Source organism: Apium graveolens, chromosome 5, assembly GCF_009905375.1.
Source record: "Apium graveolens cultivar Ventura chromosome 5, ASM990537v1, whole genome shotgun sequence".
In the NCBI taxonomy this organism is placed as follows: Eukaryota; Viridiplantae; Streptophyta; class Magnoliopsida; order Apiales; family Apiaceae; genus Apium; species Apium graveolens.
Genome location: NC_133651.1, coordinates 48,070,536 through 48,097,894, shown reverse-complemented (window position 1 = coordinate 48,097,894; position 27,359 = coordinate 48,070,536). Strand labels below are relative to the sequence as shown.

General features: G+C 40.9%; 6 protein-coding genes across 7 annotated transcripts; 3 read left to right on the top strand and 3 right to left on the bottom strand.

Moving 5' to 3' along the window:
• Positions 1–375: 375 nt before the first annotated feature.
• Positions 376–1,281, bottom strand: LOC141723975 (acyl carrier protein, chloroplastic-like). 2 transcript variants are annotated; one of them, XM_074525946.1, is made up of 4 exons: positions 1,116–1,281; positions 903–1,007; positions 674–793; positions 376–571 (listed from the first exon to the last, which is right to left on the bottom strand). In XM_074525946.1, exons 1-4 carry the CDS (start codon positions 1,227–1,229, stop codon positions 446–448), a joined length of 465 nt encoding a protein of 154 aa, XP_074382047.1. In that variant the 5' UTR covers positions 1,230–1,281; the 3' UTR covers positions 376–445. The 2 variants fall into 2 exon arrangements, with proteins under 2 accessions (XP_074382047.1, XP_074382048.1); XM_074525947.1 differs by having other exon boundaries at positions 1,122–1,281.
• Positions 1,282–5,916: 4,635 nt separating this feature from the next.
• LOC141660033 (uncharacterized) lies at positions 5,917–6,486 on the top strand. The gene has a single exon (XM_074466991.1). It carries the CDS (start codon positions 5,917–5,919, stop codon positions 6,484–6,486), a length of 570 nt encoding a protein of 189 aa, XP_074323092.1.
• A 578-nt stretch (positions 6,487–7,064) lies between these two features.
• LOC141660032 (uncharacterized) lies at positions 7,065–7,469 on the top strand. The gene has a single exon (XM_074466989.1). The coding sequence runs from the start codon at positions 7,065–7,067 to the stop codon at positions 7,467–7,469; it is 405 nt and encodes a 134-aa protein (XP_074323090.1).
• An 898-nt stretch (positions 7,470–8,367) lies between these two features.
• On the bottom strand, positions 8,368–10,477 carry LOC141723976 (uncharacterized). Its single transcript, XM_074525948.1, has 2 exons — positions 9,187–10,477; positions 8,368–9,094 (listed from the first exon to the last, which is right to left on the bottom strand). Exon 2 carries the CDS (start codon positions 9,050–9,052, stop codon positions 8,627–8,629), a length of 426 nt encoding a protein of 141 aa, XP_074382049.1. The 5' UTR covers positions 9,053–9,094; positions 9,187–10,477; the 3' UTR covers positions 8,368–8,626.
• A 2,201-nt stretch (positions 10,478–12,678) lies between these two features.
• On the bottom strand, positions 12,679–15,262 carry LOC141723972 (DNA N(6)-methyladenine demethylase ALKBH1C-like). Its single transcript, XM_074525944.1, has 4 exons — positions 14,924–15,262; positions 14,295–14,804; positions 13,695–14,039; positions 12,679–13,154 (listed from the first exon to the last, which is right to left on the bottom strand). Exons 1-4 carry the CDS (start codon positions 15,056–15,058, stop codon positions 12,879–12,881), a joined length of 1,266 nt encoding a protein of 421 aa, XP_074382045.1. The 5' UTR covers positions 15,059–15,262; the 3' UTR covers positions 12,679–12,878.
• Positions 15,263–15,860: 598 nt separating this feature from the next.
• LOC141723974 (peroxisomal (S)-2-hydroxyacid oxidase GLO4-like) lies at positions 15,861–27,241 on the top strand. Its single transcript, XM_074525945.1, has 12 exons — positions 15,861–16,123; positions 16,499–16,651; positions 16,744–16,868; positions 16,952–16,998; positions 17,065–17,142; positions 17,386–17,510; positions 17,691–17,751; positions 24,824–24,886; positions 25,060–25,129; positions 25,502–25,602; positions 26,585–26,689; positions 26,774–27,241. Exons 2-12 carry the CDS (start codon positions 16,512–16,514, stop codon positions 26,951–26,953), a joined length of 1,095 nt encoding a protein of 364 aa, XP_074382046.1. The 5' UTR covers positions 15,861–16,123; positions 16,499–16,511; the 3' UTR covers positions 26,954–27,241.
• The last annotated feature ends 118 nt before the right edge of the window (positions 27,242–27,359 follow it).

Sequence of the window (27,359 nt, the reverse complement as noted above, 5' to 3'; positions counted from 1 at the left end):
GGAAAACTTCTTGATGGTGTCCAGTGGTGCTGGTCTATGCAAGCCAGTGGAACATTGTTAAAGTGATTGATATTTATGGTCCAGTACAAATCATTCATTCTTCCTCCGCTGTTTCAAGTTATTCAAATTGAAGATATTCTGATGGTGCTCACGTGTTTCTGATTATTTATCCTGTCAATTTGTTCTCCCAAGTATTCCTTTTGTTTCTGGTATTGTTCGTTCTCATTTTCCCGATACACGCACAATGACATACAGTTTTTGTAATATGGCCAAAAGAATAAAATTGCATTTATTAAATATCCTTGTCAAGCATGAAAATTTGGAACAAAAGGTTGTGCTGGGCTGATGAGTGAACTAAACACAGCCAGCTATGCATACAGGAGAAAGCTTTTCTTTGGTATTAGGGTTAATGTTTCAACTATATTTTGCAGTGCTGAGAGAGCTGTTAGGCAGAAGCTGCCTTCACTTTTTCAATCAGGTCGGCTGCATCCTGAACAGTTGCGATGTTCTCAGCGCCCCCTTCCCCAATAGACACTCCGAACTTCTCTTCCAGAGCCATCATGATTTCAACCTGTTTTCGTAGAGATGTGCATGCGTTATAATCATGATTGTGAGAGTATGTAGTTGGTATGATTTCCTGATCAATAAATAACTAGTAGCCAGACATTCTTACAGTATCAAGGGAATCGGCACCCAGATCAGCAAATTTGATTCCAGGGGCCACAGCAGTTTCATCAATAGATAGTTGCTTGGCAATCGTGTTTTGAACAATCTGCAGGGTTTCCGGTTTAGCCTGCATCCAAAATGTAATGATTTGAAAGTTGTTAATATGAAGCTTAAAGTGTGGAAATTCATGTAGGAGTGACAAGACCAAGTTGACATGCATATCACTCTAATCTTACAGCCGAGCAGGATATTGTCGTAGTCTTGAGAGAACGAGAAATTGGTAATGATCTTCTTGCAGCAGCGTATGGAATTTGGATCTTAGGTACAGTTCGCAAACCACACTACATAGAAACATTCAATTTAGTGATATTACTAACTATAACAAGGCAGTCGATATTATGAAATACTTAACCAGGGGTTCTGGAAAAATACTAAGCAGGACACTTAACAATTACCAACGGGGAGGAGCTGGCGAGGTGCGTGGGAGTGGAGGATTTGCATTTGGGTGCGAAGGGAACAGCGTTAACAAGTAAAGTAGCTGAAGTTGAAAGCAAGGAAGCCATGAGAACTTGTATCAAGGGAGGATGATAAACACAGAGATAATAGATATGGGTTTGTTGGTAAAGACTCAATTATTATTATTATTATATATATAAAAGAAGAGGTGAAAATAACAAAGAAATCAGGCCTCTCCTAGACGGTGTATTCTAAGAGTCCCTTGTCTCGTCTGGTGCAATTTTAGGTTAAGTTCACTGTAAGATGTTTTAGGGTATATTAAAAATGGAATCATTTCTTCCTATGTCATTTTAAATTGGTTTTCCTAATTTGACGTCTAAATGACATGACCTGTTGGTTATAGGCCCAACAAGACCCATCGAACAAAGGCCCAATGTGCAATTAAGCTACTGGGCCGAAGGTCCTTCAGGCCCGCGAGACGAAGGCCCACGGAAGTCCCAGACCGAGGCCCACTCTTCTTCAGGCCGTTGGAAAGTGCAAGGGACATAAAGCCCCCTTTTCACTCCCTCCTTAATGATTTAAAACGGCAGAGCATTCATGGCAGAATTGGGTATAAAAACCCTTGTGAAGTAAGACAAAATACACACATTCTCGCATACACTCTGCTTTTCTTGTATTATTACCATACCCTTACAACCAGATTCTTATTCTCACACCGGAGGTGAATCGGGGGTACAAACCCTCGCATTCTCTTCATTTTCAGGTATCAGCTGAAGCCGCCTTCAAGGCAGCCAAAGCCCATTCAAACTTTCGAAGGAATCTGGGCGTAAAATTTGGCGCCGTCTGTGGGAATACGAGAGTTACAAGCTGAGAACGAGAACATGATGGAAACAATTCACGAACATTCACCACCGCCTGGTTTTACCGACAAAGGACAACATCCTCCCTAGTGGACGAGGAGGGGGTCATCACATTGATTTCTGAAGAAGAGGCCTTACTCCTAAAGATCCAGGCAGAAAAGACCGCGGAGAAGGGCAAGGCCAAAACTGATCAAGTTAACAAAGAAGCGGAAGCGCGAGCGAAGAAAAAAGAGGCTGATGCGCTCCGGCTAAAAGCCCTGCAGCTCCAAAGGGATGAGATTGAAATGCAAGAACAAGCCTTGCGCGAAGCAATGCGGGCCGATAAACAAGGCAGAACGAATAAGGATCGAAGAGAACGTCGGGTGCATGACGAAGAAGATGAGTCAGACTCTGATTCGCATCCCCGAAGGAAAAGGACCAAGCAACCCTTTTCTTCTGATTCGGATGAGGAGCCCGATGGATCCAGCCTCAGGCTCAATCGCCTAGAGAAGGCCCTGTTCGGTGATAGAAGGCCCGATCGAGAACCGGTCGTGACACAAGAAATTGAGCAATATCGACCCCCCCAGGCGAAGAGAGGCAATTCCCTAAGATGAGCGAGTTCAATGGAAAGGGAGACCCCGAGGACCACTGCGAAAATTATGAACTCCTGATGGTTGGGATGGGTCACAATGATATTATGTTGTGCAAAATGTTCAAGACTTATCTCAAAGGGTCGGCCTCAATGTGGTACAAGTCCCTCAAGCCCAGGTCCATTGGGTCCTACGAGCAGTTGAAGAGGAAGTTGTTGAAGTACTACTCGCACCTCTGCCGAAAGGCGAAGGATACTGAAGCCCTGGTACACTGCAGCAAAGGGCGAACGAGGAGCTGGGGGATTATCTCGCTCGGTTCAAGGAAGAAGCCGGGATGGTCACTAATCTGGACAAAATCAAGGCAATGGGCTTCCTAACAGCGGGGCTGGACCCCTATAAAGGTAAGAAGTTTCGCTCATCTCTTTACGATTTTCCCCCGAAATTCCTGAATGATATATATGTGAGAGGCGAGAACATTCGCCGAAAGATGGAAAGTATTGGGGGGTATAAGGATTCAAGAAGGGATGACCGATCAAAGCGAGCCGACAGATATGAAGGCTCAAGATCAGGTGTTGACCGAAGGGATAGTAGGAAAGAAGGAAGAAAAGAAACGGATCGGGGGGCTGAACGACGACGAGATAGAGATTCGGCTGTATTCACCCCATTGAATGCGCCAATCTCCAAGATTCTCCATCAGATTAAGGGCAAACCAGGATTCGTCCGTCCCGCCAAAATGAAGGTCCCAAACCACAAGAAGAACCCTGATAAATACTGCGACTATCACAAGGACAAGGGGCATAACACCGATGAGTGCTATCACCTCAAAAAGCTTATTGAGCGCATGATCAAAGACGGCGAGCTCAATCAGTTCGTCCGAGATCTAAGAGATAGGTTGGGGCCGAAGGAGAACCAAGAGGAGGAGGTAGAGGCCGAGGAGCCAGAACGAAGGGACAGGATAAGGGGCGAAGTAAAAACTATATCTGGGGGCAGCATCCTGGATAAGGATAGTAAGACAGCAAAGAAGAAGTATGCCCGACAAGTGTACAATCTGTATCAGTTCGGACAGGCAAAGCCCCATATGCCCATGACCTTCAGCACTAAAGACTATGAGGATGTCATTCACCCGCATGAGGACCCTCTAATCATCAATCCTATCATCGGGCAAAATAAGATATGGAAGGTAATGGTGGATACGGGCAGCTCAGCCAACATACTATTCCACAAAACCTACTGCAAGATGAACTTGGCTGGAGAGCAACTAGAGCCCTGCAACGAGGCTCCCTTTTATGCCATTGGAGGGCATCCCATTCAGTTTGAAGAAACAATTACTCTACCAGTTCTCTTAGGCAAATTGCCATATACCGTCGAGAAGCTAGTGAAGTTCTATGTAGTTCGGATCGAAAGCCCGTACAATGCAATATTTGGCAGGCCCTTCTTGTCAACCTTTGAAGCGGTGGAGTCTATACCCCATCTTAAACTCAAGTTCCCCACCGAGAAAGGGGTAGGAGAAATGAGAGGCGATCAGAAAACCGCCCGAATCATAATGCTGGAAGATCTTGAGAAGGATCAGGAATATGAAGGACCGGATGGAACCGGAAAGAGGAAGCGGGCTGAGTCCGAGCCCAGCGGAAGCCGGGAAACATTAAACATTGAGTTGGAAAAATTTGGGGCCGATCTCTCGAGCCCGATTGTCGAACCCGCAGCGGAAACCGAAGAAGTGGAATTGTACGCGGGCCATTCGGGAAAGATGGTTCGGATTGGAAAGAACATGGGGGCAGATCTGAAGACGAAGGTAATAGCTGTCATTCGGCAATATCATGACGTGTTCGCCTGGGGGCCGGAAGACATGCCCTGACTGGATACCAAGACAACAAAGCACTGCTTGAATGTGCAGCCCGAGGCAAACCAGTAAAGCAGAAGAAGAGGACATTTGCAGTCGAACGACAGAGGGTCATAGAGGCCGAAGTTGAAAAGTTGTTGGAAGCCAAGTTTATCGAAGAAATTGAATATCCCGACTGGCTGGCCAACGTGGTGGTCGTTAAGAAGTTGAATGGGAAGTGGAGGATGTGCGTGGATTATACGGATCTCAATAAAGCATGCCCGAAGGATCACTATCCTTTACCCAGCATCGACCAACTGATAGACGCCACGACAGGATATGAGGTACTCAGTTTTTTGGATGTTTTTTCTGGTTATCATCAAATTTCTATGAATGATGAGGATGTGCCCAAGACAGCATTCATAACTCCGAAGGGGACTTATGCTTATATTAAAATGCCCTTCGGATTGAAGAACGCTGGAGTCACATTCCAACGAATGGTAAACAAGGTCTTTAAAGAGCATATCAGAAGGAACATGGAGGCATATGTGGACGACATGATTGTAAAATCGCTGTTCCAAGATCATGTCGAAGACTTAAAAGAATGCTACGAAATGCTCCGAAGGAACAACATGAGAATCAATCCGAACAAATGTACCTTCGGAGTCTCTAGTGGCAAGTTTCTTGCCTACATGGTCAGTGCCCGGGGGATAGAGGCGAACCCAGAGAAGATCGAGGCAGTTATTAATATGGAACCTCCCAAATGCATCAGAGACATCCAGAAATTGACAGGCCGGCTCACCGCCCTTCGATGATTCATTTCCCGGTCAACCGAGAAGGCACTCCCCTCTTCGCCGTACTCAAAGGGTCAAAGAATTTTGAGTGGGGGCCTGAATGTCAAAGGGCATTCGAAGAAGTAAAAGAATATCTTACAAAGGCACCACTCTTGATGAGGCCCGATCCGAAGGAAACCCTTCAGCTTTATCTAGCCATATCCGACAGAACTCTGGGGGCAATACTTGTGAAATACTACGAGGGCAATCAATATCCCGTGTTCTACGTGTCCCATGTCCTCAAGGATGCAGAGACAGGGTACCCCAACGCCGAAAAATTCGCATATGGGCTGGTTATGGCCTCCCGAAAATTGCGACATTATTTCCAAGGCCGGACGATTCAAGTTGTTACCCGCCAACCTCTGAAGAAGATTTTATCAACGCCCGAAGCCTCTGGAAGAGTCGTAGCATGGTCCATCGAACTCGGGGAATTTGATCTCGAGTACATTTCCCGAACGACAATTAAGGCTCAGGCTTTGGCTGACTTCATGGTCGAATGCACATTCTCGGGTCCGAAGGATCTTTCACCCGACGAACAACTAATCTGAATCCCAGGGAAGTGGAAACTTTTTGTAGATGGGTCGGTAGCCGGAAAAAAGTGTGGGGTCGGCTTAATTCTCTCCAGCCTCGAAGGATTCGAGATATGCCTGGCCATAAGATTCGACTTTCCTTTTACGAACAATGAAGCCGAGTACGAGGCGCTCCTCGCAGGGATGGAGCTGGCCCGAAGCCTTGAGGCGAAGCATCTAAGGGCCTTCAGCGACTCCATGTTGGTTGTGGAACACTTCACGGGGGAATATGAGCAAAGAGATCCCCGAACGAAAGCCTATGCTACCAAGGTACGAGATGCTTCTTTATCATTTGAAACCTTTGAACTAAGTCAAATTGGCAGAGAAAACAATGCTAGGGCAGACGCCCTTTCCAGGCTAGCTTCGGCCGAGACACAGAACCTAACTGGTTCTATTTACCTCACCGAAGCCAAGACGCCTTCGATCGAGAAGAAAGAATGTCTGGAGATTCACCAGGGGAATGATTGGATGACCCCCCTCAGGAACTTTCTGGAGAAATGCATTCTACCTCCAGACCGAAGGGAAGCGCTAAATATTAAATACAGAGCATCGAGCTACACAATCATTAATGGGCGGATGTATTGTCGGTCAGTCAGTCAGCCCCTTCTGCGATGTTTAAACACCAAAGAACAACGACAGGCTCTGGAGGCGGTGCACGAAGGAATTTGCGGCGAGCACCTGGCTGGTCGGTCCCTCGCCTTTAAAATTCTCTGACAGGGATTCTTTTGGCCCACTCTGAAGGCCGACGCCAGCAACTATGCAAAAAGGTGTGTACAATGCCAGCTGTTCGCCACTGTCCCGAAACAGCCCCCAGAAGAGATGACTTCGGTACTAAGTCACATTCCGTTCGCCGTATGGGCCGTGGATATTGTGGGCATTCTCCCAAAAAGCATGAGGCAAGCAAAATACTGCATAATTGCCCTCGACTACATGACCAAGTGGGTCGAAGCACGACCTCTCTCCGCCATTACCGAAGAAGCAACTAAGAAGTTCTTCTTGGAAGAAATTATTCTCCGGTTCGGGATTCCGAAGATCTGCATCTCTGACAACGGGACCCAGTTTGTTGGAAACAAATTTTATAAGTTTCTACACCACTTCAGAATTGAGCAAAAGTTTAGCTCAGTCGCCCACCCGCAGGGGAATGGGGCAGTAGAAGCAGCTAACAAAGTATCTTTCAAGGAGTAAAGAAGAGGCTGGGTGAAGCTAAAGGAAGATGGGCGGAAGAACTCCCTTGGATCCTATGGGCCTACCGAACGACCCCCAAGACATCGACGGGAGAAACTCCCTTCAGAATGGCCTATGGAACCGAAGTCCTAATTCCAGTAGAAGTAGGCTTGGAATCATATCGAACTGAGACCTACAATGTAGAAACTAATAGCTTCGGGCTGAGGGCGAACATAGACTTATTGGAGGAGGAAAGAGAAGCCACCCACCAAAGAAACATGAAATACTTGCTACAAGCGGCGCAACATTATGACTCCAACGTAAAGAAGAGGTCTTTTGGAGTCGGAGACCTAGTCCTAAGGGAACTGGCCGAATCTATGACGACCAAACAGGGAAAGCTTCAGCCTAACTGGGAGGGGCCCTATAAGGTGATCGAGGTCGTTCGTCCCGGAACATACAAGCTTGAAACATTGTCGGGCGAAGCAATCAAAAACACTTGGCACGCCAGTCGCCTTCGAAAATTTTATCAGTAAGAAATTTCTTTAAAGTTTGTACTTGAATTCTATATGAAGAATGTAAGCAATTCGATTATAAATAAAGATGCATTTTCTGTCACATTTCTTTATTTACCAACGCCGCGGCCGCATGAGTATTATCTGAGGGCGATCCTGAAGAAGATAAACTCTTCGGCCGCCGCCCTCGTCTGATTTGTTAGCGAAGCATGTAACATAAGGGGCAACCACCCAAGACTTAAATATCCTTCACTACACTATTATAAATTCGCACATGGTAAACACGAACTAAGAGCCTTAAGGGGAAATCCTAAAATAATGCCCTATCTTCCGTCTTTCCCTTGTTCGTGTGATATTAAAGAAGGCCGACGGAAACCCTGTCCATGGGCAATCTTAGAAAGGGACATGCTCCCTCGACCTCAATCACGATTGTATCTACCAAAGAATACAAAATGAAGACGACCTGGACCAGGGGCAATCCCGAAGAAGACCAGCCGAAACTTCTTATTGACTGAATGAACAATGACATGCTAGTCCAGGGGCAATCACTGAACGATTAGCATCCCTGTTCCTTCGCATAAGAACAGCGGAAGTATTAACAGCCCGAAGTTACCTTCGGCCTTTAACCCTTGGGGCCATAGGGGTAGTAAGGCATTATTAAAATTGTTAAGGCAAAAGCCGAAGATGCGATTCGTTTTATTAAAATTGCTAATGGAAGAAAGCCGAAGAGGCGATTCATTTTTAAAATTATTAAAATTGCTAAGGCAAAAGCCGAAGATGTGATTTGTTTTAATTGTTACGATTCATTTTATTAAAATTGTTAAGGCAAATGAAGCCGAAGACAATCGTTAAGGCGAATGGATAAAGCCGAAGACACGATTCATTTTATTAAAATTGTTAAGGCAAATGAAGCCGAAGATACAATTACTAAAATCGTTAACAAGTAAAGAAACAATGCTGACGAAAGATGAAAGATGCATTAAAATATATAAGGCCGAAGGCTAGTTAAATTACAAAAGCTCGAAGGCAGGAGTACCGATTACAAAAAATAAAATTACAAGTCAAGGAGATGGACGAAGAAAGCCGCTGCAAGAGTTGGGTATGACCATGAAAACACCAACGACAAACTTCGCAACAAGATCATCTTCAGTCATATCAAGCACCTCAGTGCTGAAAGCTTAGACCCGAGGGTCTTCATCCGAGAGCTTTTCGTCTTCGCCGGAGGAGACAGGAGGGGCTTCAACTGTTGGCCGACCGATAGGATCCTCCAGGCTATCGTCCAACAACTGCTTATAGTCCCATTTCAGGCCATGGGCCTTCTCCAGGACATAGTCAGCGCCGAACTGGAAGCAGCGCTCCTCCGTCTGGTCCAGTTGCTTCTGCTTCTTCCGAAGCTCCTTGCGGGACCTCTTCATCTGTACGTTCCGGTGGGAGATCCTCCGGTTTTCCTTCTCCATATCATTCTCCAGCCGGGACTTGTCCTCCTTCAGCACAGTGGCCTCGCCGTCCAGGACCTCGTTCTGGGCTTTCACCCTTACGAGTTCCTCATCGGCCGCCGTGGCCCTCCTCTTCAGCTCCTTCACCTCGGCCATCCGAGTCTCCATGTCCCTAACTTTATCCTCCACGGCTGCGGCCCAAGGAGCAGCCTGCAAAAAAGACAAGGCAAAAGCATTAGAAAAAGGTGCCGAAGGAAAAAAGGACGAGCGAAAGAAAAGATGAAGAAAAATTAGAAGCATACCAGGGAAAAAAAAGGATAGAAGCTCTGTACAAGCCTCGGTCGGAGAAGCCGAAGCAAAGGCTGACAGATCGGCCGGGAGCTGGAGACCGTGGCACAGGTCCAAAGCAACCTCCTTCGTAGACTGCCTCGCCGGGTAGACGCTGTGGTCGGACGTCAGCACACCCCATCTGGGGAGATAGGACTGAACGACCCCCTCCCGGCTGCGGGTCCTCTTGGAAGAATTCCCTTCCCTCACCACCATCGGCTCGTCATCATCCCTATCAGAGGCCGCCGGAACCTGACGGAGCGGCGTGACCCTCTCCGCCTCGGGTCTATCCTCCGTCTCCTCGGAATGATTCGGCGTGGCCCCTCCATCAACAGCTTTCTTCTTCGCCGCCTCTTCTGCAGCCCTCTTTTCGGCCGCCCTGGCCTTCTTCCTCTCTATCAAGGCCTCTCTTGAAGACACTGAAATGTAAACAGGAAGCAAGTCAGCACGAGCAGGAATGACAGAATGTATAAAAAGGACAAATTATACAGGCGGTGGAACAAAATAAATAATGAAAGAACGAAGGAAGAAGTTTTGTTACCCCCACCCCACAAGCTGAGGAGCCAATCTCTATCCCGAAACTCCTCGGGACCCAACTTACTCACATTAACGTCTACCAGGGCCGCGTAGTCCTCCTTCTCCCTCTCTGTTAGACTCGAAGCGAGGAGCAGCAAATGGTTCACGTCCCGCCAGACGGACAACGGAGCCAATTTTCGACCACTCACAAAACACCAGTGAGTACGGGTCTGCTTGTTACTAGAGTTGGTGGCCGTTCAATCTGCCCGGTCAGCCCGACGAACAATGGTATAAAAACCCGGGCTCTTCGGGTTCTTTCAGAAGTCATAATGCCACCAGAATAGCCTCGGAGTTGGGCGAACTCCGACATGAAGGCACCTGTTCTGGAAGCAGTTGATGTGGATGAACCCGTTGGGATCCATCTGCCCCAGGGCGATCCCCATCTATCTGAAGAGGTACTTCACCATCTTCAGAATCGGTACTCTAAAGCCATATTTGAAAGCCGCCTCCGAGATCCCGACGGCACAGCCACCAAACCCTTCGGCCACCCCAGGCGTGTCATTAATCCGTTCGTTCTCCTTAGGGGCATAGAGCCAAAAGAAATTTCCGAGGGACAAAGAAATCAAAATACATCTGAATTATTCTCTCCTTCATCAATTCCGACCGGTTATTCGCCACCGGGTAATTCGCCACCGATCCAAAAAGATCCCGACCCGTTCTCTCGGGGCGAATAGAAGAGGTTCCCACCAAAGTGCCCGACCTTGGGTCCCAAATCTCTGGGGGCGATTCGCTCGGTCCGTGTCCCTGTATTCGGAAACAGAGCGACATTAGTCCATGTACTCGGGACAAGACAAAGGAAAAATGAAAAATATTAGAAGGCCGAGTACATGTCCCAGAACCGAGCGAACAGAAAAAAGATCTGGAGTCGGCTCCCGAAGGCTGTTCTAAAGGGCAAGTCCCCCCGAAGGACATACTCGCCCCCAGAAAACCCTCCGCCTGCCATCTTTAAACTCCAAACTGCCCATCTGCCCCTGGGTCGGCTCCCGAAGAACGTTCTTAGGCCAAGAACCCCCTGAAGAGAGTTCTTGTCCAAAAAATGCCTCGCATGCCATATTTAAACCCATGGGGGAACCCAGAAAAACTTCTATTTTCTACCCAGAAATGCCCAAAACCTTAAAAAACTCCAAAAAACACAACAACGCACCCAGAAAAGTTCCCTAAACTCAGAACCCATACAAAGGCCATTGAGCCCACATGCAAACACCATAAAATACAAAAACTTGCATGCAAATGTAAAAGGCAACTGAAAAGCAAGAAAACGGACTTACTGATTTGAAGGTGTTCTTGGATTGAGATGGGATAATCTGGGAAGACGGAGTTGTTGTTGCCCGTGATTGAAAAACTCGCCGCAGTTCGTTGCTGTGTGTAGAGAAACTGAAAGTGATAAAAAGAAAAGGAAATGCACAAATGGGCTTTATATAGGCGCCTAAAATGAATTCAGAAAGGCGGACGTTCGGGGGTTTTTTAAATAGACGTCCCAGATTAAAACGGTTGAGATTCAACGGCTGAGATTGAGCCATGGAACGACGTGCCAACAGCTGTCGCGTTAATGCACTACAAGTTCCCACAAGCTTGCCATGTGTACGACCGAAGATCGAGGCGGAGCTGAAGCAGTCGCCCTAGGATTTTTTCACCCCAATATGGGCCGAGACTGGTGTCCGTCGGCCGGCCCGAAGGCCCCGCCGAAGGACAGGGACATGTTGGTTATAGGCCCAACAAGGCCCATCGAATGAAGGCCCAATGCGCAATTAAGCTATTGGGCCGAAGGTCCTTCAGGCCCACGAGACGAAGGCCCACGGAAGTCCCAGACCGAGGCCCACTCTTCTTCAGGCCGTTGGAAAGGGCAAGGGACATAACGCCCCCTTTTCACTCCCTCCTTAATGATTAGAAACGGAAGAGAATTCATGGCAGAATTGGGTATAAAAACCCTTGTGAAGTAAGACAAAATACACACATTCTCGCATACACTCTGCTTTTCTTGTATTATTACCACACCCTTACAACCAGATTCTTATTCTCACACCGGAGGTGAATCGGGGGTACAAACCCTCGCATTTTCTTCATTTTCAGGTATCAGCCGAAGCCACCTTCAAGACAGCCGAAACCCGTTCAAGCTTCCGAAGGAATCTGGGCGTAACAGACCCTAATTGTAAATAGCATCCATTTAGAATGCATTTGATTCAAATGAGGGGTGTTTTGTTCTTCACATACATAGGAATTATCTTCTAGTAAAATAGCCAGATCAAAGAGCTGCTTCTCTATTTCTCCATATCCAATTCTATTTTGTTATTAGCGAGTGCGATTCTACTTTAATAATACAACACATTGCTCCACAGTTGTCGCATTTTAACAGATTACAGATCTCATACAGCATCTATCTACTCACCCCGACCCCAGCCGTTGACAAAACCAACCAAGTCCTCCTGGACGTAATTCAGTGAAGCCCAAACCCATAAGTAGTGTACCTTGGTATTAGATCCCTTGCACAATGACAACGAAAGAAAAACAGCTGCAATTAAAGGTCCTGCTGCCTCACTTCGTAATTTGGAGACTTTAACCGACTCTTTTGGTCAGTTTTTTGCACAGTTCATACGAAGCTACAAGACCTAGGAGGTTAGGATTAACATGATATGGAAAGTTGACAAGGATAAGAAAACAAGTATATATGAGTTGTTCAGAGAGAGAGTTACAAGAAAGTGCACCTGCCAAAACCTACTCAAAGATAAAAACACCTATAGGTGTATCCTTACTGTGAAGTCACCTCAAAAATCAAATTATAACAAAGGAACAGTAAATGATTTAATCCTAGTCAACTAGACCTAACTATTGAACGTAAGAGACATCAAATTGAATCAGGATCATTGGACATGGTCGCATGGCATGCCACGCACTTGTAAGAAATTCTTTATGTACGAATTGAAATAATAATGATACCTTTGCATGTGTTCTGCTAATATTTACTGTGTTTTTTAATCAGTGAAAAAAGAGGCTTTAACATCAAAGAAGAATTTAGAAAGATAAATTAAGAAGTCTCCATATCCACACTTGCAACTAAAAGTCAACTAATACAAATACACTTCCCCGGGATTTGCTAGTACTTTCTGAAAGTCAGATTCAGACGACCTGGACGAAGATTTGTTTCTTGCAGCAGCGCCTGTGTAGAATTCTTAGTAAGAATAGAAGCCACTCCATGGTACACATGTCTAGACTTGCCACCAAATATCAGAACATCTCCTGATTTCAGTACGACTTTCTCAGCCTTGTCGATATCCATCTGATCACCATATAAAAATTCAGCTGAATCGCCAATTGAGATGGAGACGACAGGTAGTCCTGTATTCAGACTTTCTTGGCTTTCATCTTTGTCCTGCACAAGTATATCACACATCATATGTCACCTCAATTCACACGCCTTACTAGTAACTCCTCAAAATCATTTAGTTCGCCAATTCATACAATGCGATGGCAAGGTAAAAAATTAGAAACAGAGACTACTTTCATTGATTAACAGAACTAGGAAGTGTGGAGAAACTAATGGTTATCTTAAGGAGTGTGACGATCACCACTCATCATACTTCAATAAATATGCATTATGGGGCTTAAAAATAAAACAGCAAAGCTAGATATCATCAATTTAAGGACAAAAGTAGAACATCAACAAGTCAAAAAGTAATATATGAACACAAAAAGCGTAAGCCTTTCTGGAGCACTAAAACTGAAGGTGTAAAATGCTATTTTGCATACATGTTTGCACTTGGCTCCTAACAAGTCAAGGTATAATGAACAGCACCATATAACTATACGTGACATTAAAAGTTTTTGTTCGATTGATGAGTATATTAATAACATAGTTGCAGGTAAAATCTGCACATGCCTAGTTTTACAGATTGTTGAAAGTCAATAATACCTTGTGCAACCCAAGCCGCCCAGAGCTTGTATAAAAATTCACAATGCAGATATCAGGGATCATTGAGGGTAGGACACTCTCTACATTTTTGTTCCCGACTTCTTCCAATAGATAGGCATGGGCATATTGTATTGCCTTCTGAACTAGCTTATGAAATTCACTCGGGATTGGAGGAGGTTCAGCACCATCCACAGGTCTTCGTTTTTGATACAAGCTAGTTTGAGGATCCCAATTTTTACCAAGGCACATCATTTTCAAATGCATCTTCGCACCATCCCCGTACCCAGGCTGATAAAAACCACCATTGCCTATACCAAGTTTTCGACAGGTTTGGACAATTTCCACCTACAGGTGTTTTACAATAGAAACATATCTCAGTGCAATACCAGTAATTGCTCAAGGAAAGGTTCTCCAAAGCATACAAGTTGTCCGAATTTCTAAGCACTTAAACCAGACTTATAATACCATATAATTTTGTAGAAAATAACTTGATAGAGTGTTAAACAAAGAAATATCGGTATGGTCGGTACAAGTGAGTTTATAAGGGGAGGGCAAAATGAGATAATTAGGCAGTGAGATAAAGAGAGGATATAGGTGTACCTGATCTTTAAGGGAAATGAAGTTGTTAAGAAGCAGCATTCCAGGTCTTAATATTGTTGCAGCTTGGGGTCCCAGTGAAAGCTTGGTTTGATTCCTTATTCCTCTGTTGAGAGCATGTAGTGAAGGTTTTAACTTAAGAGCCCCTGAATTGTTGAGGCAGATGTCAAACACTTTCTCTGAGCTGCAGTCCTTTTCTTGAGATTTTGGTATCTGAGAAAGCGGTTGTTGATGTAAGTTGAGATTGTTTTGTGTGTGATAATTGGAGGGGGTGGGTAATTGACGGTCACTAGTAGTAACTTGACAGGCTGACCGGCCGATTACATTTTTAAAACTACTTAAACCTTCTACAGGCACAGGTAGTTGCTTAAGTTTTCCGCAATCAGTACAAGTGCTTCCAACAGATAGGAATTTATCATTTGCACAGGATCCTGGTGATGCATTCTCATGGATGCCACACTTATTACCCTTTCCATCTAGGTCACTGTCATCGGAGAATACATGACCCCCAACCTGTCAATTACAAACACACCAACCCAAAAAATAAAATAAAAATAAAATGCATGAGACATACTAATCAGTACATTCATCCAATAAAAAAAACGATTATATTCAAAAAAAATAAAAATTACAGAGGGTTTAGTATTAGCAGTCGTAGGAGTTGAAGGTGAAGAAGATGGTTCAACGGGACGCCACACTTTGCGGGAGGATGCATGAGTTGGGCGGCGACCTCGACCTCGACCTCGACCTCGACCGCGATTCATCATTTCCCCACCTTTTCTTGGATGATTCGTGTTTATTCCACTAACTATAAGGACGAAACTCCCCCACTCTCTACTTCAATTTACTCTCTCTCTCTCTCTCTCCGCCTTTTCTTCTTCTTTTCTGTTCACCTCCCCTCAAATGTTAACAATTTCAAATTAAATTCAACATTTTTTTGACAGGAATTCAACATATACAGTATTTTTAACTCAAGTAAATCAATTTTTTTAAAACCAAATGATTAATTAATATCTTCACTGTTGTCGAATCAAATTCAGATATACATTACCTGATTAAAAAAATCGGATACCTATAAAAAAAGGAGAAACAAATGTTCAGTAATAAAATAATAATATAAATAATTTTCATGAAATTAAAAATCTATACTATAATAACCAATATAATTTGGTATGTTTTTTTGTTGGTTTGGTTTTACTCATTTATAACGGTAGGATCTTTTTAATCAAGTAATCAGAACCGTTAAATTCAAATATTAAAAAATATCAAAGTTCGAATTTTACTAACAACATATATTTATATTATTATTTATAAATTACTAAAATTCTCATGTTCGAACCCTATTAACAAAATATATTTATATTATTATTATTTATACACTACTCAAAATTCAGATTTGAATCATGCAAACAACAAATATTTATATTATTAATATTTATAAATTTATAAATATATTAATAAAATTAATAAGATAATGATTAACAAAAAAAATATTATAAATTTAAATAATATAAAATTATAATAAAGACCCTTGCGGGGTTTTTAAGCTACTAGTACTAGTAAGTAAGTAGTAACAAATAAACATCACTCATGACTCATCCCCTCCGGTGGAGGTTGCAAACGGTGATATCATCATTTGACAATGAGAAGAAAAGGGTCAAAAACGCAGCTGACATATAAATATAATTAAATATTAGCAATATTTAATTAACTAATAGTAATATCTTTGAGAGGGAGAATCAGAAGAAGAACCCAGGTCCTATACTTTGCACAGGGGGACACAACATTTGAACTACGGATTTAGGCCAGCAGCTTCTGTGACTGTACCAGAGGTACTACTATTTGTTTTAATTATTATTCTACTTAAGTTACATTATAGTTTATTTGCTTTGATTTTTTCAGGTTTATCCTTTACATACTACTTGTATCATACCCATGTTTTGATTTGCTTTGTTTCTATTATTATGATTCTTTATTTTTTGCTATTTTAAATTCATTTCTGAACAAGAAAGTATATTTTTGTTGTGTTAGGATCACTATATTTGATTGGCTTTTGGGTTTTGTAATATGATTTTGATTTCGATTTCCGCTCTTTTTCTAATTAGTGATGATAAAAACTGATGTGAGTTATGCATACTAGAACACAGGAAAGTACTAGTCAATGCCACAAGTATTCATTGTATAACCCCCCCCCCTCTTGTATACAGAATATATTTACTAATGGACAATCCTATCAATTTGAGTGATTTCCACAAATTGGCAAAGGAGGTCCTCCCAAAGATGTTTTATGATTTCTACTCTGGGGGTGCTGAGGACCAGCACACGCTTAAAGAGAACGTCGAAGCTTTTCGTAGAATTTAGTGAGCCACTAACCTTTTTTTTGCCTTTTTTTTTTTTTTTGTCATTAGTGCATGTACTATATTAATAAGCTCATTGCTCGTTTACCTATCAGTATCAGGCCAAGGATTCTTGTAGATGTGAGCAAAATAGATATGTCAACCACCATATTGGGTTACAAGTTATCCGCTCCCATTATGGTCGCTCCTACTGCTATGCATCAGCTGGCACACCCTCAAGGTCTTTCATTTTTTTCACAAGAGATTTCCACCCAGTTTTTATGCGTGGTTTTTGGCTTCTTTAATGGTATATACTTGCAACAGGGGAGGTTGCCACAGCCAGAGCAGCAGCAGCATGTAACACCATAATGGTATCGCTTTTATCCTACCACTTTTCTTGATGTGTAAATTTAGCACTAAATTGTTATTCACTTCAGGTGTTGTCATTTAACTCTACCTGCACGATAGAGGAGGTTGCTTCCAGCTGCAACGCTGTCCGCTTCTTTCAGTTATATGTATCTTCCTGACATTCAAACTCTTTTTATAACAATTTTTTTTTAATTTCATTGTTACCTTCACAAGTTCCTTCCATCCCAATTCTAGTTATTTTCTTTGCCTACCTAAGTGTTTGATATTGACCACATACTCATTAATATTTTAACTTGGCTTACCATTGTTCCATAACTCAAAATGGAACTGATTTTTCTCGTGCTAAGATCTGTCATATACGTCAATTTGTTATCTGTCAACTAAATTAGGTATTTAAGAGACGTGATATATCGGCTCTGATGGTGCAAAGGGCTGAAAGGAATGGTTTCAAAGCCATTGTTCTTACTGTTGACACTCCTAAACTTGGTCGACGGGAAGCAGACATTAAGAATAAGTAATATTTCAAATTTTTATCTTTTATCTTATCCTCACAGATATTACATTACCTGCACTTATCTATTTCAGTTTTCCTCTACCAATCTAACTGTAATTGTGCATAGATCTCTATCAGTCGTGCAGCTTGTATTATTACTTGCACTTATATATTGAACTATAACCAAAAGCACTTCTGCAGAATGATTGCACCTCAGCTGAAGAATTTTGAAGGCCTCTTGTCGACTGAAGTGCACTCAAATGTGAGTAGCGGAATCTATATTATCTTTCTAAGTACAATTGATTGTCTTTATAGAATATATAATATAACTAGCATTTTTTTTGGTAGTAAAATATGGGAAAGCTATTACTTCCTTTGCCCCACTTATTTTTTCCTAATTTGACTTTGTTGGTCAAACTGACGAAACTTTGACCTCAAATATAATAACTCAACTTTTCATGTTATATAAATTTGAAAATTTAATCTTATGATATGAAAGTGTACTTTGTGGTAGTAATCTTTAAGTTAATTGTCATACAACATAAGTACTTTTCAGTGACAAAATGAGTGGGACAGAAAAAGTAGTATTTTAGTTACACGACTAGTTATCATGTATGTGTCCACTTACCAAAGAAAACTGTAGATACCTATTGTATCCCGCATGCACTCACCAATCCAAATTATACATACTCGGTGTATCCTGCTGTTGTAGTAGGCTACGTGCACACACCAAACAATTACTAGACCAAACTGTACATACCCAGTGTATCCATATGCACTCACCAAAGCAAATTGTGCATACTCGGTGTATCCCGTTCTCGTAGTAGGCTACATGCACACACCAAACCAAATTGTACTACACCCAGTGTATCCGCTGTTGTAGTAGGCTATATGGAGATTAAGAAGTACGCATACCTCATCTCCATTCGTCTTTTTATGAAAAGACACACATGTATTCACATGTTCTTATCAAAAAAATATAAGCTCCAAGTATAATCTAAACCAGCTAGTGCAAATACTTATATCTCTCCGCTAACTTGCATTAGTCAAGTACCACATTATCCACGTGAAAATCTTAAAGCGAATATAGAAGAATACGAATATTGGTTCCATTGTGGATTTAGGATAAAATTATTTAATCTTATTTAATATATGGAAATTAGTAAAGTCTATTTATATATTTTATATGTAGGCTTAGTACTATATTACAAATGTAGATGGGTATATGGAACAAGCCTAGTTAGCTTGCCTTTGTTCATTAGGTATCCTTTGTTGTACAATCTGCTAAAACAAGTTAACAATAATAATCATGTTTGTGTGTGAATAACAGATCAGTGTATTAAAACAGTGAACGAAACAAAAAAAGAGGAGACAGGAACCAAAACCCGAGTCCAGTGCTCCTTAAAGCGTATTAGCCCTCATCGTATGTGAGCGAATCGCCTCCTAAAATAAAACGAGTTGCAGTGAAGTAGAGCGGCACTATCAGTGAGGTTGAGCCGAGCAAAAAACTATCACCTACGACTTAAGGATGTATATATAGGGAAAACAAAACTTGTGCGCTACTCCACTAATTAATTAAACCGAGTTAATTAATTATTTATTAATCCGTAACTGACTCAAATTAATATTCTGTCAAATCAATTATAATTATTCGTGTAAAAAATGAATTAATTATCTAAAGCCCAGTGGAAATAAAAATTAACAAAACTAGTAGAGCGCCACTATCAGTGAGGATGAACCGAGCAAAAAACCATCACCTACGACTTAAGGATGTATATATAGGGATAACAAAACTTGTGCGCTACTCCACTAATTAATTAAACCGAGTTAATTAATTAATTATTAATTCGTAACCGACTCGAATTAAAATATTATGTCAAATCAATTATAATTACTCGTATAAAAAATGAATTAATTATCTAAAGCACAGTGGAAATAAGAATTAACAAAACTAGTATGATTGGATAGCCCAATTTTCTGCTACATTCGTGTTCGCACATGTGATTGGATAGCCCAATTTTCTGCTACATTCTTGTTCGCACGCCGCCCACACGGCCTTTGCAAGCTTCAAATTAACCTAGAAATCCCATGATCAATACCTTAGTAACACATTTAGACACTACTAGGTGTTGTGCTATATAAAGCAATGGAAACCCCTTTTCCATTTCAATGTGGGATATTAGGATGCTTATCTACATTTCCACTTTCACGGGATGATCTTTAGATACTCGTATCTCATTTATCTTTTAGTTATTTTGAGTGATTCAAAGTGTCTCAGAAAGCTCTCACGAAGGAGCACGCATTCCAAGCGTCACTTGTTGCGCACGCGCAACATTCGCTCACACAACATTCGCTCACTCAAGTATGGCTCAAACATGACTTGACAATGTGGGGCTAATACCCACATATTTCAACAATCCCCTACATGGATGAGATTGATGTTATAGTAGCACACACCAGACAGACAGACACGGAGTTTGACTTGGTGATAGTTTCTTCGATTAGATATAGCATACGATAGGTAGAGAATGTTTCTTGAACCTTCGCTCGAATAAATATATCGACTTTACTGGTAGACAGGGGACGTGCTTGTCCTTGAACTGTTCGACCGTTTGTGTAAACAGTGATATACTTATCGAATATGTCCATTTTGGCCATGAAACATCGTTCTGGTTCTGCAGGAGCTTCTAAAGAATTGTGCCATACAATTCTCCTTTGAAGCGGCCCCACTTCTCTCCCACATAGGTGATCTTTATCTTATAGAGTAACCCATGCGGCCCCACTGAATTTCATGTGTTCACTCTTGAACTCTATGTATTTGCCAAAGGATCATTAAAAGCTCAAAAGCTTAACCTCGTATCATACGGGTCTCACTATTTCCTCATCACAGGAACAAGCCAGGGGTTACCCCCACAATGATTTGATCATCATGATTTAGTTACCCCCACAGTATTTTGTACAATAATCCTCGAATGTAATAAAATACTTATTTCCTCCTCTAGTTGGAGCGAATTTTAAATCACAAATGTTGCTATTTATTAAGTCATGCACTTTAGTGTTTCTTTCAACTCGTTTAAAAGATGATCTCATTAATTTTGCCTCGACACAAGTTTCACACTTATGTTTTGGATCGATATTCAATTTTGGTATGTATTCTTTAACACTTAATCTTCGTAAAGTGTCATAACTCATATTTCATAATCTAGCATGCCATAAATTAGGAGACTCAAACAAGTAAGCAAAATAATTATTCATTTCATTATCGTCCCTAACGGATATAACATTGAGCTTAAATATCCCATAGGTTACATAGCTCTTGCCTACAAACATATCACTCTTAGACAAAATAACTTTATCTGACTCAATTACAATACAAAAGCCGTACTTATTCAACAAAGAACCAGACACAAGGTTCTTGCGAATATCAGGCACATAAAGTACATTCTTCAAAGTCAGATTATTCTCAAATGTCATCTTCAGAATCACCGTGCCTTCATCTTCAATGGTAGAAGTCGTTAAATTTTCCCATGTAAAGCTTCTCACCAACATCGGAAGCTTTGAGACTAGAGAAAATCACCTTGTCTGAGCAAACATGCCTAGTAGTACCAGTATCAATCCACCACTCACGCGGATTAGAGCCGACCAGGTTCACTTCAGAGACCGTAACACAGAGGTCTATGTCACCCATCTTCTTGGAAATATGATCGACCATGTTTGCTTCTTTCTTCTTGTTGGCCTTGAGCTTCTTGTAATCAGAAGACCTATGACCCACTTTATCACAGTTATAGCACTTCCCTTAAAATTTCGACTTCGAAATCCCTTCCTTGGGTGCCAGCTTGGCCCCTTTACCCGAAGTGGTCTTCTTGGGTTTGGAGCTTTTAACGTACTCCTCCATGTTTGCCTTCTCAGTAGCAACATTCATTTTCTTCTCAGATCCCCTATTGTCTTCTTCAATACGAAGTCATGGTTATTTCCTTTCCCTTGTGCTTAAGGTAGTTCTTGAACTCTTTCCTTGCAGGTGGCAGCTTTTAAATCACAACAACAATTTGGAAATATTCACTAATGACCATTCCCTCAGCATGAATTTCATGAATGATCACCTGCAATTTTTGCATCTGACTGACCACAGTCTTACAATCCGCTATCTTAAATTCAAGAAAGCGGCTAACAATCCCCTTTTTGCCCCCAACGTCCTCAGTTTTATACTTTTGGTCAAGTGACTCCCATAAGGCCTTAGTTGTTGGCTTCGAGCTATACACATTATACAACGAGTCGGCCAAACAATTAAGCACATAATTCCGACAGATGTAGTCGGAGTGCTTCCAAGCATCAGCAGCATACACAGTTTGCGCGTTGCTCTCAGCAGTGAGCAACAGTACCTCTTCCTTCAGGAAGCAATCCAGATGCAGCTTGGTCAGATAAAAATGCATATTTTGCTGCCAACGTTTGAAGTTCGTTCTGTTAAACTTCTCGGGTTTATGAGCATGTGCAGCAGGCACGGTTGGCATCACAGGTGCAACAGGCACCGCAGGTGTGACAGTTGGTACGTGCGTTTGTACGACATGTGTATGTACACCAGTGGCACCGCAGGTAGAATCGGAGGAACGAATCCTGTCGACGTCTATCCTAAGGACACACTGAACTGTCTAAGGGGTTTCCATTGCTTTATATAGCACATCACTTTAGTAGTGTCTAAATGTGTTACTAAAGTATTGCTCCATCCTCTACGTGCGCCCAGGGGGAGCAATCATGGGATTTCAAGTTTTGGTTTCTGTCTCCTCTTTGTTTCGTTTACTGTTTTAATACACTGATCTGTTATTCACACACACAAACACGATTATTTTTGTTTACTTGTTTTCGCAAATTGTACAACAATCTTAAAGCGTATTATTTTTTACATATGTGGTTACTTATGCGGTTACTTATTTGTTTGAGTTACAGGTCTGTGGACAATCAAACTGTGAACAACGTGATGAACACGGTGGCTGATCCCAACGCACAAATCGCTGGATTCGCTGGATTCGCTGGATTCCAACATGTGTCTTACCCCCATCAGATACTCCGGTCAGTGCGTTAGGTTAGGCGCCAGCTGTGAATCCCATCAAATCCAGCGATTTGTGCGTTGGGATCGGCCACCGTGTTCATCACGTTGTTCACAGTTTGATTGTCCACAGACCTGTCACTCAAACAAATAAGTAACCGCATAAGTAAACACATATGTAAAAAATAATACGCTTTAAGATTGTTGTACAATCTGCGAAAACAAGTAAACAAAAATAATCGTGTTTTTGTGTGTGAATAACAGATCAGTGTATTAAAACAGTAAACGAAACAAAGAGGAGACAGAAACCAAAACTCGAAATCCCATGATTGCTCCCCCTAGGCGCACGTAGAGGATGGAGCAATACTTTAGTAACACATTTAGACACTACTAAAGTGATGTGCTATATAAAGCAATGGAAACCCCTTTTTCATTGCAATGTGGGATATTAGGATGCTTATCTGCATTTCCACTTTCAAGGGAGGATCTTTAGATACTCATATCTCATTCATCTCTTGGTCATTTTGAGTGATTCAAAGTGCCTCGAAAAACTCTCACGGAGGAACACACATTCCAAGCTTCACTTATTTCACACACGCAACATTCGCTCACTTAAGTATGGCTCAAACATGACTTGACAATGTGGGGCTAAAACCCAAATTTTCCAACATCCTTTACATAGTGATGTAATCCCACATCAAATTAAGTCTCTTTTTTTTATAATTGCAATCCATAATTTTTCATTCCTTTTGTGGTCGGGAAACCCTGGGGGTTTTAATTCTTTAGCGGTTGCCCAAGTTCTATCTTTTTTATCGTTTTATTTCGTATTCTCTCTTCCTAATTTTTTTCAGACATCAAGTTGTCACTTGTTGAGTTAGATTAATTCGATCGAGAGAAATCACAATTTTAGGACTTGATCGATTGTTTGCCTCACATGATCATCAACAGATCACAAGTACGAGACATGATCAATGTATAGCCCTCAATGATGTTTCCTCTTGATGAGGATGATAAATCACCGGGGTAAATGAGGTATTGCCCTTATTACTAAAATGGCACAGTGGATAAATTTGTATTCTATCAATGACTTTTTCATTGCAAGACGATTGAAAATATTTCTCACGAGGAGATGTTATACTTATCTTTCAGACGCTTTAGACGCGGTCGACCAGTTGATTAAGAGTGTAATTTATAGTACTTTAATTTTTTTGTTGGGTTTGGCCTTCCGAATAGTTTTGCAACAATATACAAAAATAATCATGCTGTTAAATGTGCTAATTTACTAGTATTAGATTTTTTGTTAGAACTTGAATCTGAGCTACTTTCAAGAGTTGAAGTAGTCATATAAGATGTTACAAGCAATTTTGATATTTGAATCAAGTCGAATAACAATCCTACTTTATTAGTTGTTGGGTCTAGAGATGAGTCAGTTTCAAATTTATTCTAGGATAGTCCCCCAATTTCGCGCTAGTTCAGAATTCACAAGCTTCCGTATAAATTTACTTCATGTGATATAATAAAATTGTTTAAGTTCTTCGGCCTGTCTGTTTTCCGATCATGTAAAACCAAAATATTTTTATACATTATAATATGTAAGTACCAAAAAATGACATTAGCTTGACTCTGTCGAGTCGGTTCCGATTTTAGTATTTTACAAATGGCATTCCTCAATCAGGAAGACTATGTCGTCTTTATGTATTATAATTTCAAAACATTCTTAAGAATACACAACGATGCAAAAAGCATTTATCTAGGTTTAGAACCTAAGAGTCTATTTAAAATTTCAGGTTCTGCAGCAGAATTTGCCTTATGTTGTAATGGTTCTAAGGTTCTATATTAAGGATTGGTTCCAAGTTGAGCGCGGGCCTTATAAATTATGTATATTAGTTCCCAAATTAATATATAAATAAATATGTTGTGCCATCTAATTTTTAAAGGTTTTGTATAATATTATATTAGATACTAGAGCTATAGACACATGTAAGAATGTATGTGTAACTACATAGGTTTTAGTACACTACCAATACCAATATGTAGTATAGGTTTTATTATACTACCAATATGTAGTGTATTTAAATATTACATAATGATAATAGCATGTTTATATAATTAAATTTGTAATTTTTTTATAAGAATTTAATTGATTCTAATTTTAGGAGGAGATTGACTGAAAAATGGAAGTAAATTATTAAAATAAATATTAGATGTGAAAGGTTAAAAAATAATTACAATCAAAATTTGGTTCAATGAAGAGTAAATAGATGTTATGGTGACTAACTAATATCATTTTCAGGACATGGGTTCAAATCTTGCAGCTTATGCGTCAGAGACCCTGGATGCTTCTTTTTCATGGAAGGTACCAAATACTATTTATGTCTAGATTGTTGTATTATGGAAATTAAGAATTTTTCAGCATTGTTCTCCTGAACAAGCATAATTCATGCTTAAAAGTAGGAGAAATAACATTTGATAATTTGTTGGTCACTTGCTCTCCTATCAGTATTAGTTAAGCAGCATCTTCAACTGCAGGATCTAGAATGGTTAAGATCTATTACGAAATTGCCAATTTTACTAAAAGGGGTACTCACTGGTGAAGATGGTAAGTTCACGTGATTTCTTGAAAATTTGGATCTCTTCATGATAGAAATCGTACATGTGTATCAGGGATGTTTAAGAACCCAAAATCTAAACATCTTCCTTGTGCTTCTAGTTTTTCTTAGGAAGCAGTTTCTGCCATTTTGTTTGTCTTTGGAGCATAGAACGTAGGCATGACATTTCCAATTTCGAACTGATGTACTTTGTTGCATTGGATTTTTTTTATATATATTTATGAGTATAATTTTATTAATGCAATTCTTTTGAAAAGGCTCATAAAATTAGTTAAAGCATTATTTCAACAAGCCAAGTAACATAACAAGTGCATTGTAGCAAAAAAAAATAAATGACAATTGTGCTATTGGAATACATGCAGCCATAAATGCTCTGGAAGTAGGTGTTGCTGGAATTATCGTTTCTAATCATGGGGCGCGGCAGCTAGATTATTCTCCTGCGACTATAAATGCTCTGGAAGAGGTGATTTGAAGTTACTTTTAATCATATTGATTGGGCTTTTTTACTTTGAGTTTTCAGTTCGTAGTCAAAAAAGAGATTTTATTGTATATCTTTGTATGCCTTGCTCATTTAATAATATTGCTGTATTTTTTAACTCTTTGAGAGTTTGTAAGCTATTTACTGAGCATCCAACATGGTTTCTTTCCTGTTGAGAAAGAAAGATCAAGACTGCATATGAATTACATAAGAAGATAGAAAATGATATTACGGGATCTCACTAGGGCAGCTGGGCAGGCATACTTTTGCTCATATTTTTAGACTCTGAGGATGGAGAAATTAACTGAACATTGTCTGTAACTGGAAACTACGCAGATTGTCAGATTTAGTTTTGGCTTCATATTTGAGTTGAGAATGTGAGAGGTAACAAATTGTGTTTATAACTGACTAACTGTAGCGTAGAGGTCTAAGTGGGAAGACTGTGCTATTGTGTAACTGGAAGAGCCTATTTGAGGCTGTCTTTTATGTTCCAATGGCAGTTTCAGATGGAGGCCTTGCAAATAAAATTCATCAAGTACAGGATGCTAGAACTGGTGTATTCACACTTGTTTTGTGCATCTGAATTTTGGTAGGCTACAGCTCCTTAAAATGTGGCCTTTTTGCATTGAAAGCAACTTAAAGGAAACACCCCCCCCTCTGTTACTGTATTTGTCCTCGCTTGTAACGCTAGAGGCACAAATTTTATTATTTTTAGAATTTGACTGGGAGTCTGCTGTTAATAAGAAGTTCCCTTAGAGTGAGTTTGTAATAGGTTGCTGATTTGAGTGGAGGTGAATTTACTATTGGGCTAAAAAGTGGATTGCTTCCATATTAGTACTTGGTTGGTTCTGTGATTCTCATTTAAAATTTAGTCTGTACTCTGTATTATTTATATATATATTACTAATAGCTTCATTTTTTTAATAAATTAATGATAATTAAGCTTATTTTTAAATTGACGGTGCAGGTGGTACTTGCTGTTAGAGGGAAAATCCCTGTCCTCTTTGATGGGGGATTGAGACGAGGAACAGACATGTATAAGGCGTTAGCACTTGGTGCTCAGGCTGTTTTGGTAAAGAAAATGGATAAGCAGTATTTCTGCACTTTCGATCTTTCAATATAATTTTGGCATTCATTTTTACTTTTTCTTTGGCAGATTGGACGACCAATCATATACGGATTGGCAGCGAAAGGCGAATATGGGGTTAGACGAGTCATTGAAATGTTGAAAGATGAACTTGAGCTTACCATGGCCCTTTCTGGATGCCCTACTCTGAAGGATATTACCAGAAGCCGTGTGAGGATGGGGTACGAGAGACTCCAATGCAAGATTTGAATTGTTTCTTATAATGATCGTTACACTCTGCTGTGAAATTGTTGTAAAAGTTGGGGATATTTGAAAACAATTGGGTTCTTATAACTTGTTTTGATACTTAATATTAGATACCCCGTTCTTCCCGTACCTAGTGGGTCCTTGATGCCGCAATTTCCGTCGTCATATATACAGAAGCAAACTTCAAACTCTGTAAAATAAAATATTAACTGCTTATAAAAATTATATGTAACTGGTTTGATGGACCGAAGTAGAGCTGAAAATATATGGCAAAGATGTCAGTTTGTTTGATGGACTAGAGTAAAATTTATGGAAAAGCAGCACAACCGGTGAAGTGAAAGTGAAGAATGCAAATTACATGTTATTTTGCAATAGCAAGAGCACACTATTTTTTGACAACAATTTTCTC